Below are 14,349 nucleotides of genomic sequence, written 5' to 3'. Positions count from 1 at the left end.
GAGCAAAATACTTCACATCATTCTGCACATCACACTTAATGACATCACTAAATCTCTCTGCATCACAGACTTCTTCTTTAGCAGCGATTTTTGTCATTTCATCCAGTTTCTCCTGCAGTCGTTTCCTTCCCTCCATGTTTTTCTCTCCAGCTGTAATATCTAAAACATTCTGATGCACAAACATGCAGCTGGGGTTAATTTTAACTTTCTTCATCCTCAGGAAGGCCTGAACAACAATCTGAAGAATGTCCTGCATCTCAGATGGATTTTCTCCAAATATATTGATCAGGGTCATATTTCCAAGACCAACAACGAATGTGGCCATTTCATTGTCATGATGTGTTGTTGACATTTCTGCTAGTTCTGGTGCACGAAGTCCTTCTGTATCAACAACCAGAATGTAGTCAAACTTCAGCTCTGTTTTCATCTCATCTGACACTTTGATCAGCTGCATGAAAGCTCCTCTGGTGCACCTGCCAGCACTGACAGCAAACTGAAGTCCAAACATGGCATTCAGCATAGTTGATTTGGCAGAGCTCTGAAATCCATAAAATTGACAGCACAAAGACTTTCCGGTCTCCCAGTTTCTTAACAAGTTCATCAAGAACAGCAGTGATCCAGGTGAGAGGAACATGAGCAGCTCCATGGGAAATCCAGAGATCATCATCTCTGCTGCAAGACTTGGGAGAGAACAGAAATCAAACTGCAGATCATCTTTCTTGTTCTTCTTCACATATGACCATGATTCATAGATCTGACCAAACTCTCTCAGGATGTGCTCCAGGCCAAAACCTGTTCTATTAATTTGCTCAGATATGTTTTCCAGGTTTGTTTGTTTAGTCTGCAGTTGATTTACACTCAAAAAAAATGATTCTTTAAACCTACTTAATTCAATTATGGACAGTGGTTCCACACAACCAAATTGTTTTTGATGAACATGAATGGAATTTTTTGAATCTATGCAAACTCTTTGTGTTGTGACAACACAGCTGAATGAGGAAGAATTTATGTGAAATAGTAATGTCCAACCAACTCAATTTATTCACTTCCCTGTAACTTAAAACGGTTAAGTTTAGTGAACATGTTTTGGTTTATTAAAAACTGGCTAAATATGTTTCACTTTATCAACATAAGGAAGTTTGTTTCAGACAACTCATTTAAATTATGGACAGCGGTTCCATCCAATTGGTTCTAGTTACTTTAACTAAATGATTTCAAGTTAAAGTTACTCCCTTCAACAAAGCATTTTTGTGTGATTATTTTGCAATGAATCACAAAAGACAAGATGTCACAAATTATCAAGTGTATTTGTTAAACAAGAGCAACAATTACAGTTACAACCACATTACAAAATTACAGAAATATTAAACTACTGTCATTTTCTAATTGGCATATAAAGGTAACCAATCAAACCTTAATCCAGGAACAGGAACTGGCTCCAGAAATAACTTCTGCAGTACTCCAAATGTGTACCTGATTTCAGGAGTTCAAGTTTAGTCCATATATCAGTCCCAGCAACATGTTTTTTCATAGGGTTTACTGCTAAGGTCCTGAAGAACTTTATCTTCCAACACTCCAACATCTGCTGTGCTGTCTTCAATGTCTGCACCTTCAAATCGTATGACATAGATTCCCATGATTCCTCTGGATCACCTCCTGAGTGTTGCCAACGTCTGTATCCTAGAGAGGATATTTAAAAGAATGGAGTACTCAAATTCTTAAATTTACTGTAAATTCTTAAATTTACCTTAGCATTTATCATCCTAAAATACCAATAAATAAATAAATAAATAAATAAAACAACTTACCATATACTCCATAATAACACTGCTAGTGTCTTCATTTGGGTACTTCAACGTCATTAGTCTAAAGATGCAGACAACAACAAAATTCATGAGATTTAGCCTTTACATTTTTAAAAAAAAAAAAAAAAAAAAAAAAAAAAAAACACATTTGAAAAATGTCATTATTATTCTGTCTGATCATTTCCTTACGGGAAATACAGGCAAGATGTCCAGATGGAATTCTAACTAACATTACAGTGGACAATGAAACTATAACAGTACTGGACCAGATCAGCACAGAAAGTCACTGTCCTGCAGAGTTTAGCAATATTCCCAATTAAAGGGATAGTTCACCCAAAAATGAAAATTCTGTCATTAATTACTCACCCTCATGTCGTTCCAAACCCACAAGACGTTCATTCATCTTCAGAACACAAATTAAGATATTTTTGATGAAATCTGAGAGCTTTCTGACCCGGCATAGACAGTAATGCAACTGAAATGCTCCCAGACCCAGAAACGTAATAAGGACACCAGTAAAACAGTGTAAAAATCAGTGGTTCAACCATAATTTTACAAAGCAGTGAGAATACTTTTTGTGTGCAAAGAAAACAAAAATATTGACTTTATTCAACAATTCTTCTCCAAATTACGTCTTCTACCATTATCGAGAGTACCTCTTTGCATAACGCATGCATGTGATTCTGCTGACGTAGAACATGTATGTGCTGGGCCTTGTTTGCTTGCAGAGGAAAGCAATGTGCATGCATCGTGATACTCTCCATAATGGCAAAATACGTGATTTGGAGGAGAAGAATTGTTGAATAAAGTAGTTATTTTTGTTTTCTTTACCCATAAAAAGTATTCTTGTAGCTTTGTAAAATTATGGTTGAACCACTGATGTCACATGGACTATTATAGCGAAGTCCTTACTACGTTTCGGGGCTTGGGAATATTTCAGTTGTGTTGATGTCTATGCAGGGTCAGAAAGCTCTCTGATTTTATCAAAAAATATCTTAATTTGTATTTTGAAGATGAACGAAGGTCTTACAGGTTTGCTAATCAAAGTCTTACTAAAAGTTCCAGGCAGGGGTGTTGGAGCTAAACTCCAGAACACTGTCTCTCCAAGAGCAGGTTTGACACGCCTGCCTTGCTTTAGAATGTATTGTTTTTGGGAAGTTAATGTATTCGCAATATCTGTCAGTTTACAGTAATACCATATATTTTATATTTACTATATTAATAACCCAATTCTTATTATATCTGTCTTTTTTGTTAATGCCTATGACCATAACCCTAAAACTCAGTGGCTGGTGAGACAATGTTTTAAAGGGGTCATCTGATCCAAAACTCACTTTTACATGTTGTTTGAACATATATGCATGTTGGCAGTATGTGTACACAACCACCCTATAATGATAAAAATCCACCCAGTGGTATTTTTTAATCATTATAAGTAATATGCCTTTTTTCAAATCAGGTCATTCTCAGCTTCTAGTTGGTGTGACGTCACACCGATCAAGGCCGCTCCCACATTAGTTGATTTACATGACCGTCTTATCTTAGACCTGCCCTAAATGAGCCGAGTGAGAGCTGAGAATAGTCTGACCACCATTATTGTATTTAAAGGAACATGCAACAGAATGGCCCACTCTGAAAAGGGCTGATTTTGATATGGTAAAATGGGTGTTTTTTACACTACCACTGAGAAATTTTAACAAAAGTATGCTATGGACTTCTCATTAAGACTCTAAAGAATCATATCAACAGCATCTGATGACCCCTTTAACATGATTACAAAAGTTTTTGTTGAGTGTAGCTGTTCTTACCTGTGTAGTGGGGACCAAGAGGGTTTAATGCTTTGTCCAAGGACTCTTCTTCGGTTTGCAATCATCTTCATAAGTTTTGCAGTGTGGATCCACCCATTGGCAAAGACAGCTGACACTAATGGACCTATGGTTATTCTGCACAAATCTGTAAACACATGAAGTACAATTTGTTACAAGAGCACCCATATATAGTTTAACAGCAAAGACAAATTCAGTGATCAAAAGATTTGTGTGATTATTGTCATGTATATTATTCCAAAAGGGTGGACATGATCTGGAGCATATTTAAAGTCATAAAATGACTGTAAAAAGCATGATTTATAGTTCAGGCACAGCTTTTCACAAAAACATTAAGTTTATAAAATGATAAACATCACATTTCTGCATTCAAACCATTTTTAAGAAAAAGAATGAGTTAAAAGTACCCATTAAATACACACACACACACACACACACACACAAACATATACATATGAAGAGTTCATTTGCAAAAACAAATAAATCCGTTTTTATTAATATTCATAAAACGTTTTTTATTGTAAGTGTGTTGTTGTTTTTTTTTTTGTTTTTTTTTTTTTGTGTTTTATTGTGTTAGTTAGCTGTATTTTTGAGCTATTAATATTCATTCAAAATAAACCAACCACAGTTTGATTGATATTACTTGGAATGCAGAATAATTATTAAAAAACAAAAAAAAAAAAAAAAAAAAAACAGTTATCTGTTCTTGCAAATTAACTCTTAATATATACAAATATACACATGAACTCTTCATATACACACACACGCACAAATACATGCATACATAAATTTATTAACATATAACATATCAATATATCTTAGTGTCTTACTTGTTTAGATTTCTAGAAGACACATCAGCTTCTTAACCATCCACCAGTTCACACTGACAACTGCGTGCATTCCTCTAAAAGTGAAAATGCAAAATACCCTTATTACTTTTGTTTATAAAGGATGAAAAGGCAATACAGCGGTTCACTTACCTTAGCCAAAACTTTTTTTCTCCGTCAGTAAAGTTGTGCCATTCCTTCATTTCGCCAAAATTAGGCAGCGATGAAGAAACCCGTGATCAAACTCATGCTGTTATAAAAACGAATAGCAGATAAAATGTTAAAAGTATGCAGCAGTCGAATGTGGCAACATTTGTACTTGCTTTCGTGCTTTAGCTAACGCTAATTTTACTGGGACTTGAGTAGCCTAGAAAGAGCACAGGAAGGTTTTATTTAACTGCCTATATATCATTAATAAGACGGAAAAGCACTAATTTTAATATTTCGCCGCATCCTCTGTTCCACAAGCACACGTACAAATACACTAACGTTACAGTCCATATGCGCGTTCACATCCCAACCGCACGAAATCATCTATTAACGGCGCAATATACCAGTTACACTCGTCTGCAAAACAACACTAAAAGCATACTAAAACACTTACAGAAATTAAAGACTTTGACTTAACACAAAGAAGTCTTTAGATTTTCTTACCTGACTGGTACTTCTAGCTCCGACGCCATGATACACCTCCTTCGCGCCGTCTTCATAAAATGCGTTGGAAACGTCATATCCGGTTTTTTGAACGGCGAAATTAAACCGTTTACGTTAGTTTAACGATTGATAATCAAGTAAAATGGAAACTTAAACAGTTTAAATTAATAGAGCTCAATACAATAGTGTTTTGGTGGAAAAACAAATACACTTGTGTTGTTTTAACAATAAATACCTGGGTAAAATGAACAGTGGCACAAAACCATTTTTTTGAGTGTAGTTTGTCAGGCACCCTTTTCAGTGCTGAGACTTTATGCCATTTCTCATTATATTGCTTATGAAGTTCACAGAGCTTTTCTGAAGTTATCCAACATGTTCATCATCCATCTGAGGAAATAGTTTTTTTCATTGTTGTTCTGTGATTTCATTGTTTTAATAAATGTCCTTATTAACTCACTTAGTCCTTTTGTTACTTGCTTTTCTCTTACTTCTCTCATGTTCTTCAATTTGGTACTTTTATCTTCCTCTAGATTTTCTCCTTGTAGATGATGCAGTTTTTTGTTCATTTTACACCAGTCATGCCACAGTTTCCCCTGACAGGGCAGGACTGTTTCTTTCACTGTTGATGGATCCTTTTCTCTCAGGAAACCCGTGATCTGATCTGCAGCTTGTTCCCTCTCTGGCACTCTGGATCATCCTCATCTACTCTGATTCCTGTGTGTTTGGCCACATCTTCAAGCTTGAAAGCTCTTGTTTTGTTTGGTCAAACTCTCTCTGATAGTCTTTCTTATTTGCTCAGATACTTCAGATTGATTTTTGTTCAAAAGACCAATTATGAATTTTCCATTCCCCAGTTGAGTTTTATCACAGTCATTGTCAGTGAGCAGACAAATGAGAGGCTGAGGAGATTTGAAGAGTGATCTCACCACACCCTTGTAGTGGTTCTTCTGTCCAAAATCTGTTAAGAAGAGAACATTTACTGAAGCCATACTGTCAGTATCTCATATTGTTTCTCATTTTCTCCTGCATCACCATGAAGATTACAGAAAGCAACACAGTCATCAAATGTGTCTGTCCCTTTCCCAGAAGGACAGTACCAGGCGATCTCCACCACTCCATCCATCAGTAATCTGGTTCTGCAGCTGTCTGGGCAGTTCCTGTGGAAGAACGTATTGTGTTTCTCATTGATGAGGCTGTTCATCAGCTGAGACTTGGATGAAGACACAGAGCCAAACCTGAAGAAAGCCACCATTTTAGTCTTAGTCACAGAGGCAGCACATACTGACACTGTGAGAGTTTAGTCACCATCAACTGCTTCAGGAAACCATCAGCACAATGAAACACAGCCATCTGAACATCCATTTGGTGAATATCAGGCTTGTAGTTTCCACTGTCTTCCTTGTGTTTTATGACACTGTGTCTTGCTCTGTAGTCCATGTTTATCAGCTTGTGTAGAAATAAGTTTATGAATTCAGTCTCTTCCCATGGCTGGGTAGACTGAAATTAAGACTTGGTGATTTCAAGAATGTCTGCTGTTTTCATTTTATTTTGTTGTCTTTTTGTCAGACCTAGTCTATTATAGAGTTCTTTGAGCTGTTCATTGATTTTTAGATCAGTTTCATCTCCCTGTGAATAGATACATGAACATTAATACAATAAATAACAACCTATAATAATATATATATATATATATATATATATAATGGGGCTGTAAAATCCAAGAAAAAACTGTAGTATTGTCCATATACAGAATACAACTAAATTGTGTATGAGGCGAGATGTCCCTATAGACTGCTACAGGGATCTGAACTGAGCTTTTGATAATTACGTATTCTTCAGCTCCTCCTGACTGTTGTTATGTTTTAATTGATCACTTACCTGTAGAGAAGAGGCTGTTTGGATGCAGCACATTTTCATTTTCTCCATGTCGTTTCTTCTGTCTTCTTCATAGTCTTCTGGTTTTACTCTCATTAGTTCATCTTGCTTCTGTTGTTCTTGTATCTGTTTTAGTATTCCTTCTTGATCTTTCTGCATTTGTTCCTCTTTTTCTTTTATCTTTTTTTTCCTTTTCACTAATTTCCTCTTCTCTTTTCCTCTTCTCCACATTGTGATTTTGTCTTTCTTCGTCCATCTTTAATGTAATCTTTTCTATTTCTACTTTATATTTGATCTGAACATCAGCTTTCTCTGTTTCAGTTTTCCCCTTCCCTTTTTTGATATCATCTCTGTCTTCTTTAAGTCTCTGGTAATTTTCATTCCACATTTTTTGTTCTTTCTCTCTCCTTTATTCAAATTCTTCTTCTGTCCTCTGTTTTTCCTCTTGTATCTTTGTCTGCCATTTCCACTGTTCTATTTTCATGTCTGTTTTGTATTGTTCTTTAGTCTTTCTGAATTCTTCTTCTCTCCTTCTTCTTTCCATGTCATTATTTTGTCTTTCTTCCTCCATCTTTGCTTTTATCTTTTCTATTTCCACTGCATGTTTAGCCTGAATATCTTCCTTTTGTCTTTTTATTTCATCTCTCTCTTCTTTAAGTCTCTGATACAATTCAACCCACTTTTTTTGTTCTTTCTTGCTATTTTTCTCAATTTCTTCTTCTCTTCTCTTCTCGCGAGATGTAGGAGAGTGGTGGAGGGTGTGGTGGGGAAGAACGGTTGTTTCAACTGTCCGTTTAAATATATTCTTTATCTTTTTTCTTTTCTTGCTATTTTTCTTTTGATTTGTTTAAGGTGTAAAACATCCTATTTTTGTGTAGTTTGATTTTTGTCGTTATTTAAATTAATTGGGGAGTGTGAGAATGGCGTCGCTCCCAGGTGAGCGTGCGCCATCTCTTTCACTCCGCCATGGCGTCAGATGTGTGCCGGAACAGGGAGTTACGGTGGAGAGTGTATTATTAGCAGTGGGAGAACAAATTGGCTGCGAAAATATTTCATCAGCATCTAGGATGAACAAAGCGGTAGTCGTCTTTCTTAAAGAAGAGCAACTTGTTGCACAACTTATCGAAAGTGGCGTTGTAATTAATGGGAGTTTTTGCCCAATTCTTCCTTTAGCTACGTTAACGTCCAAAGTAATTATCTCGAATGTGCCGCCGTTCATCCCTGATGAAGTTATTGAGAGAGAACTCATTCGGTTTGGAAGAATCGCGAGCCCAATAAAAGTCATATCACTGGGTTGTAAAAGTTCGGAATTAAAACATGTGATGTCGTTTCGACGGAAAGTTTTCATGTTTTTAAAAGAGCCAACATTGGATATATCGTTTCGGGTCACAGATGAAGGTAAGTCATTTATGATTTATGCTTCTACTGCTGGGTTAAAGTGTTTTGAATGCGGTGACATTGGCCACAAACAGTTCGCTTGTCCTCATAAAGTTCAAGCGAACATGAATGAGGAGGAGGACAATGTGGATAGAGTGGTACATGATGTAAATGAGCCGGCTGGAGAGAATGTGCAAATTGAACGATCGCAAACGGTAAATGAACAGACTATAGTTGAGGTGCACCAGAGTGATAATGAAGGAATTGAGGTTCAGGAAAATGTGGTACAGGGTGAAAGGCAGTCTGTACCTGTACAAGGTGTTATGGCTGAGAATGTTTTGAGTTCTGAGATTGCGAGTACTAGCGGAGTTGATAGAGAATACCAGAACACCAGAGAGCTGTTGGGTGAAATGATGTAACCAGAAAGAAGTGTTAGACTGTTTGGTAGATTCTTGTGCTGCTTTCATGATCTTCTCCTCCAGCAGTTTAATGCTGTTTTTCATCTTGGGTTGAACACACTCTTCAAATCTTTCAGTGATGTATTGACTGACTTTATCTCTGATGAAGTTCTTGAAATGTTCTTTAGGATTTTTAATGTAAGTCATGTATGCGTTGAAATCCTGTTTTTCTGCCAGCGTTTTCAGGATGTGTTTCTCCAGGTTTGATCTGTTCCCATTTAGTGATTCACAGTTTGCCCTCATTTCATCTGCTAAATCTCTGGCAATTTTTTTGTAGACATTCTGCTGAATGGGATCTTTGAGTTTATTAGAAACAAATTCAGCAAAAATAGCAGTTGATGATGCTCCTTGACAGTATTTCTGGAATATTCTGTAGTACTCTTCATTCTTCCTCTCAAAATAGAGAACAGGATCATTTGCTTCCCTGAAAATTTTGTGTTGATCAGTGATTGTCTTGTTCATTCTGTGACATATGTAACTTACCAAATCCACAAAGAATTGTCTTTTGAACACATATTTCACATTTGTCTCTTCCTCATGCTTTGTTAATCTTGTCTTTATGTAATTCAGGAGTTGTTGAATGTAGCTAATGTTGTAGCCCACCTTTGCAATGTTATATGACTGAATCATTTTATCAGTCTCCTCAGCAATGTCTGTGATTAAGGCTCTTATCTGAATTTCATCCTCTTTAGATAAAGCTCGACCTAACATCTGCATTACAGTGTTTACAGTTTGTGTAAATACATTAGATTTCTGTACCTTTACATACTCTGAAAAGCTTGGCAAATGGAACATATGTCTGAGCTTACAGTTTTCTTCCAGGTAGACTGAATGGAGATTGTCATGGGTCTCACAGAGGAGTTTCTTTACGTCTTTTAATGTTTCAATGTCTTTGACTATAGGAGTGTCTCTGATTATCACAGCTGTCTGTTGTTTCCAAAAGGAATCAAAACCTTTTTTCATGACATTTTCATCATTTGCAGAATCTTTAAATTTTAGGGCAAATTCTTTGCTCTGCTCAAAGAGAGTGTTTTCATGTTGTGTCCTCTGATCATCAATCTTTTTCTTTAGCTTACGCTGATGAAGAACTTCATTTAATTCTCTCTTAGTTTCCCTCACAATGTTTTCTTGAAGCTCTTTGATTTTTATCTCAAATGAAGCTTTCCACTGATTCAGTATACTTGCATCTCTGTCTTTCTCAAAGAATTTAGACATTGTCTTTTTCACTTCTTCACTTTTTGCATTTAGTTGTTCTTGAAGATCAGTTTCCTCAACGTCATGAATTTCTTCATTTTCTATTTGGGTGTGAAGCTTGTTTTCAATTTCCAGCATTTCACTCCGAAGACTCCAGGCCCATTTGCTGTATTCGGTCTGTAATTTCTTGTATGTTGCAATTTCCTGGGAATTTTTGAAGCTGAACACAAACTTTTCATTTAGCAAAGCCTCCCAGAGATCTTGAATACGGTCTCTAAGGTGTGTCAGCATTATGCCGTCTGATTTTGAAGCATGTGTTAAAATAGTTTGTTTTAGCTCTAGAATGTTCTCACAGTAGTTTGGGTTTGGTGGTGCCATGGGTGGACTGCCCTCCCAGAGCTGAGCGAAATACTTCACATTGTTCTGTACATCGAATGCAATGACATCACTGAAACATTCTGTATCACATTCTTCCTCTCTAGCAGCGACTTTTGTCATTTCATCCAGTTTCTCCTGCAGTCGTCTCCTTCCCTCCATGTTTTTCTCTCCAGCTGTAATATCTGAGACATTCTGATGCACAAACATGCAGCTGGGATTCAGTCTGACCTTCTTCATTCTCAAGAAGGCCTGGACAACAATCTGAAGAATGTCCTGCATCTCAGATGGGTTTTCTCCAAAGATGTTGATTAGAGTCATATTTCCAAGACCAACAACAAATGTGGCCATTTCATTGTCACAATGTGCTGTTGACCTTCCAGCCAGTTCTGGTGCACGAAGACCTTCAGTATCAACAACCAGAATGTAGTCAAACTTCAGCTCTGTTTTTATCTCTTCTGATACTTTGATTAGCCGCATGAAAGCTCCTCTGGTGCACCTGCCAGCACTGACTGTAAACTGGAGTCCAAACATGGCATTCAGCATGGTGGATTTGCCAGAGCTCTGAATTCCTAAAATTGACAGCACAAAGATTTTGGTCTGTTCTCCCAGTGTTTTAACAAGTTCGTCTAAAACAGCAGTGATCCAGGTGAGAGGAACATGAGCAGCATCTCCATCCATCAGCTCCATGGGAAATCCAGAGATCATCATCTCTGCTGCAAGACTCGGGAAAAAACAGTCCTTGATCTTTTTCACAGATGACCATGATTCATAGATCTGACCAAACTCTCTCAAAATGTGCTCCAAGCCAAAACTTGTCCTGTTAATTTGATCTGATATTTTTTCCAGATTTGTTTGTTCAGTCTGCAGTTGATCTGATTTGTCAGGCATTGTTTTCAATGCTGAGACTTCATGCCATTTTACAGCATACACCTTATGAAGTTTACAGAGGTTCTCTGAAGTAAAATCATCCAACAGTTTCATCATCCATCTGAGGAAATACTTTTTTTCATTGTCTTTCTGTGATTTCATCGTATCAAAAAAGTTCCTCATAAACTCACTCAACCCTTGTTCCATCTGTTTTTCCCTGATATTTCTCATTATCTTATGTTTGGTACTTTTATCTTCCTCTAGATTTTCTCCTCGTAGATGATGCAGCTCTTTGTTAATTTTGCACCAGTCATGCCACAGTTTCCCCTGACAGGGCAGGATTGTTTCTTTCACTGTTGAAGGATCCTTTCCATTCAGTAATTCCATGATCTGATCTGCTGCTTGTTTTCCTCTCTGGCACTCTGGATCATCCTCATCTACGCTGATTCCTGTGTGTTTGGCCACATCTTCAAGTTTGAACCTCTTTTTCTGCTTGTTCAAAGTTACTATGATCATCTCTCTTATTTGCTCAGATACATCAGATTGGTTTTTGTTCAAAAGACCAATTATGAATTTTCCATTCCCCAGTTCAGTTTTATCACAGTTATTGTCAGTGAGCAGACAAATGAGAGGCTGAGGAGATTTGAAGAGTGATCTCACCAAACCCTTGTAGTGGTTCTTCTGTCCAAAATCTGGTAAGAAGAGGACGTTTACAGAAGCCATACTGGTCAAAATCTCATATTGTTTCTCATTGGCTGCTGCATCACCATGAAGATTACAGAAAGCAACACAGTCATCAAATGTTTCTGTCTTTTTCCCAGAAGGACAGTGCCAGGCGATCTCCACCACTCCATCCATCAGTAATCTGGTTCTGCTGCTGCCTGGGCAGTTCCTGTGGAAGAACGTGTTGTGTTTCTCATTGATGAGGCTGTTCATCAGCTGAGACTTAGATGAAGACAGAGAGCCAAACCTGAAGAAAGCCACCATTTTAGTCTCAGCCTTGTAGACTGGCTGGGTTTGACTGATGATCTCATTGTTGCTGTTCTTCATCTTCCAGCTCTTGTTGATTTGTCTGAATGTCCAGAGAGGAAACTCAGTCTGTTGTGTGAATGGATCAGGAACAAGCAGAGGCAGCGCATACTGACACTGTGAGAGTTTAGTCACCATTAACTGCTTCAGAAAACCATCAGCACAATGAAAAACAGCCATCTGAATATCCATTGGGTGTATATCAGTCTTGTCTTCTTCAGCTTCTTGATTACAATGTTTTATGACAGTGTATCTTGCTCTGTAGTTCAAGTTCATCAGCTTTTGTAAAAATGAGTTTACCAGTTCATTCTCCTTCTGTGGCTTCTGGAACTGAAGTGAAGACTTGATTTCAAGAGTGTCTGCTATTCTCATTTTATTTTGATGCATTTTTGTCAGATCTAGTCTATGGTAAAGGTTTTTGAGCTGTTCATAGTTTTTTGGTCCAAGCTTTTGGTTTTGGCTCGTTTCATCTCTCTGTAAATAGATACACACAGACACAGTGATATTTAAAAGCTCTTAACAGTGGTTTTAGACATAGTACACTTTACAGTGGCTTTTCCAACAATGGCCTGAACTGTACTCATTGCTTAACCACTCCATTCTGTGCTAATCTGCCCCAGGTGGCACAGATATGGTTTTGTTTTCCACTATGGGGCTGCTAAGAGATCTTGTAATACAAATGCATCAGTCATTGCCTTCACATACGGTCTGAGATGAAAATAGCGGCCGAGTCATGGAGTATGACCAGATATTTCTGTTTACTTCATTCAAATAGCACACTTAGCCAGCTACAGAGAGAAAATAGTAGCCAAATAACAAACAAGTGACCAATCCTGAGTGGTGACTTCACTGAGTTTGTATGGTTTGCAAACTGTGCTGAGAATTCCAGGCCAAGAACAGTTCCTGATCTTGATCATTCTTTACTGTTCTTACAACCATTTGGCCTAACAGTGGAAAGTGGTTCAAGTGAACCTGGTTCACATCAATTCAAAAGAGAACCATCTGTGAATGACCTGGTTTTGATGTTCACAATGTAAGTAGACTCAAACCACACTTTGTCAAACCACTAAGTACCCATAAACAAACCTTACTCAGATTACCTCTGAGGGAGTTCTGAATATAGACCTTCTAGAGGGAGTCTAAGATAATTTGGGGAGTTCCAATATACACAATATATCAGCCTGATACTTCAAGGGACTTCAGACTACCTTGTCATGATTTTTATTAATCACTCACCTTTAGAGAAGAGGCTGTTTGGGAACAGCACATTTTCATGCTCTCTATATCTTTTTGTCTCTCTTCTTCATAGTCCACTGGGAGTAGTCTCATTAGTTCCTTTTGCTTCTGTTGTTCTATGAACTTAATTTTGTCTTCATACATTTTACATTGCTGTTCTTTCAGAGATTTTTCATGGTGGATTTCTTTTTTGAGTATCTCACGTTGCTTGATCCAATCTTGTTTTTTTCCTCCCTCTTCCTCTCATTGTCTTGTCTTTGCTCTTGTATCTTTGTCTCCCAGTTCTCTTGTTTGTTCTCATTTTTGTCTTTTTCTTTCAATCTCTTGAAGTTCTTCTTCAATCTCTCTGAAGTCTTTGCTCTTGTATCTTTGTCTCCCAGTTCTCTTGTTCTGTTCTCATTATTGTTTTGTATCGTTCTTCAATCTCTTGAAGTTCTTCTTCTCTTCTCAGTCTTTGCTCTTGTATCTTTGTCTCCCAGTTCTCTTGTTCTGTTCTCATTATTGTTTTGTATTTTTCTTCAATCTCTTGAAGTTCTTCTTCTCTTCTTAGTCTTTGCTCTTGTATCTTTGTCTCTTGTTCCCATTGTTTTTGCTGTTCTTCAATCTCTTGAAGTTCTTCTTCTCTTCTCAGTCTTTCTCTTGTATCTTTGTCTTGTTCTTGTTTTCATTATTCTTTTTTTTCTTCTCAGTCTTTGCTCTTTATCTTTCAATCTCTTGAAGTTCTTGTATCTTTGTCTCCCAGTTCTCTTGTTCTGTTTTGTATTTTTCTTCAATCTCTTGAAGTTCTTCTTCTCTTCTCAGTCTTTGCTCTTGTATCTTTGTC

General features: G+C 37.2%; 1 protein-coding gene and 1 long non-coding RNA gene across 2 annotated transcripts; both read right to left on the bottom strand.

The window, feature by feature from the left end:
* Window positions 1-1,288: 1,288 nt before the first annotated feature.
* Window positions 1,289-5,201, bottom strand: LOC127160064 (uncharacterized). Its single transcript, XR_007826641.1, has 6 exons — window positions 5,113-5,201; window positions 4,612-4,708; window positions 4,462-4,535; window positions 3,614-3,758; window positions 1,809-1,866; window positions 1,289-1,680 (listed from the first exon to the last, which is right to left on the bottom strand). It is a non-coding gene; the product is annotated as an uncharacterized LOC127160064 (long non-coding RNA).
* A 3,219-nt stretch (window positions 5,202-8,420) lies between these two features.
* Window positions 8,421-13,774, bottom strand: LOC127160066 (interferon-induced very large GTPase 1-like). The gene is made up of 2 exons (XM_051102740.1): window positions 13,527-13,774; window positions 8,421-12,764 (listed from the first exon to the last, which is right to left on the bottom strand). Exons 1-2 carry the CDS (start codon window positions 13,668-13,670, stop codon window positions 8,421-8,423), a joined length of 4,488 nt encoding a protein of 1,495 aa, XP_050958697.1. The 5' UTR covers window positions 13,671-13,774.
* Window positions 13,775-14,349: the final 575 nt, after the last annotated feature.

Source organism: Labeo rohita, unplaced genomic scaffold (genome assembly GCF_022985175.1).
Source record: "Labeo rohita strain BAU-BD-2019 unplaced genomic scaffold, IGBB_LRoh.1.0 scaffold_285, whole genome shotgun sequence".
Taxonomy (NCBI): domain Eukaryota; kingdom Metazoa; phylum Chordata; class Actinopteri; order Cypriniformes; family Cyprinidae; genus Labeo; species Labeo rohita.
Note: the sequence above shows the minus strand (reverse complement) of the source record. Positions and strands in the feature narration are given on the sequence as shown.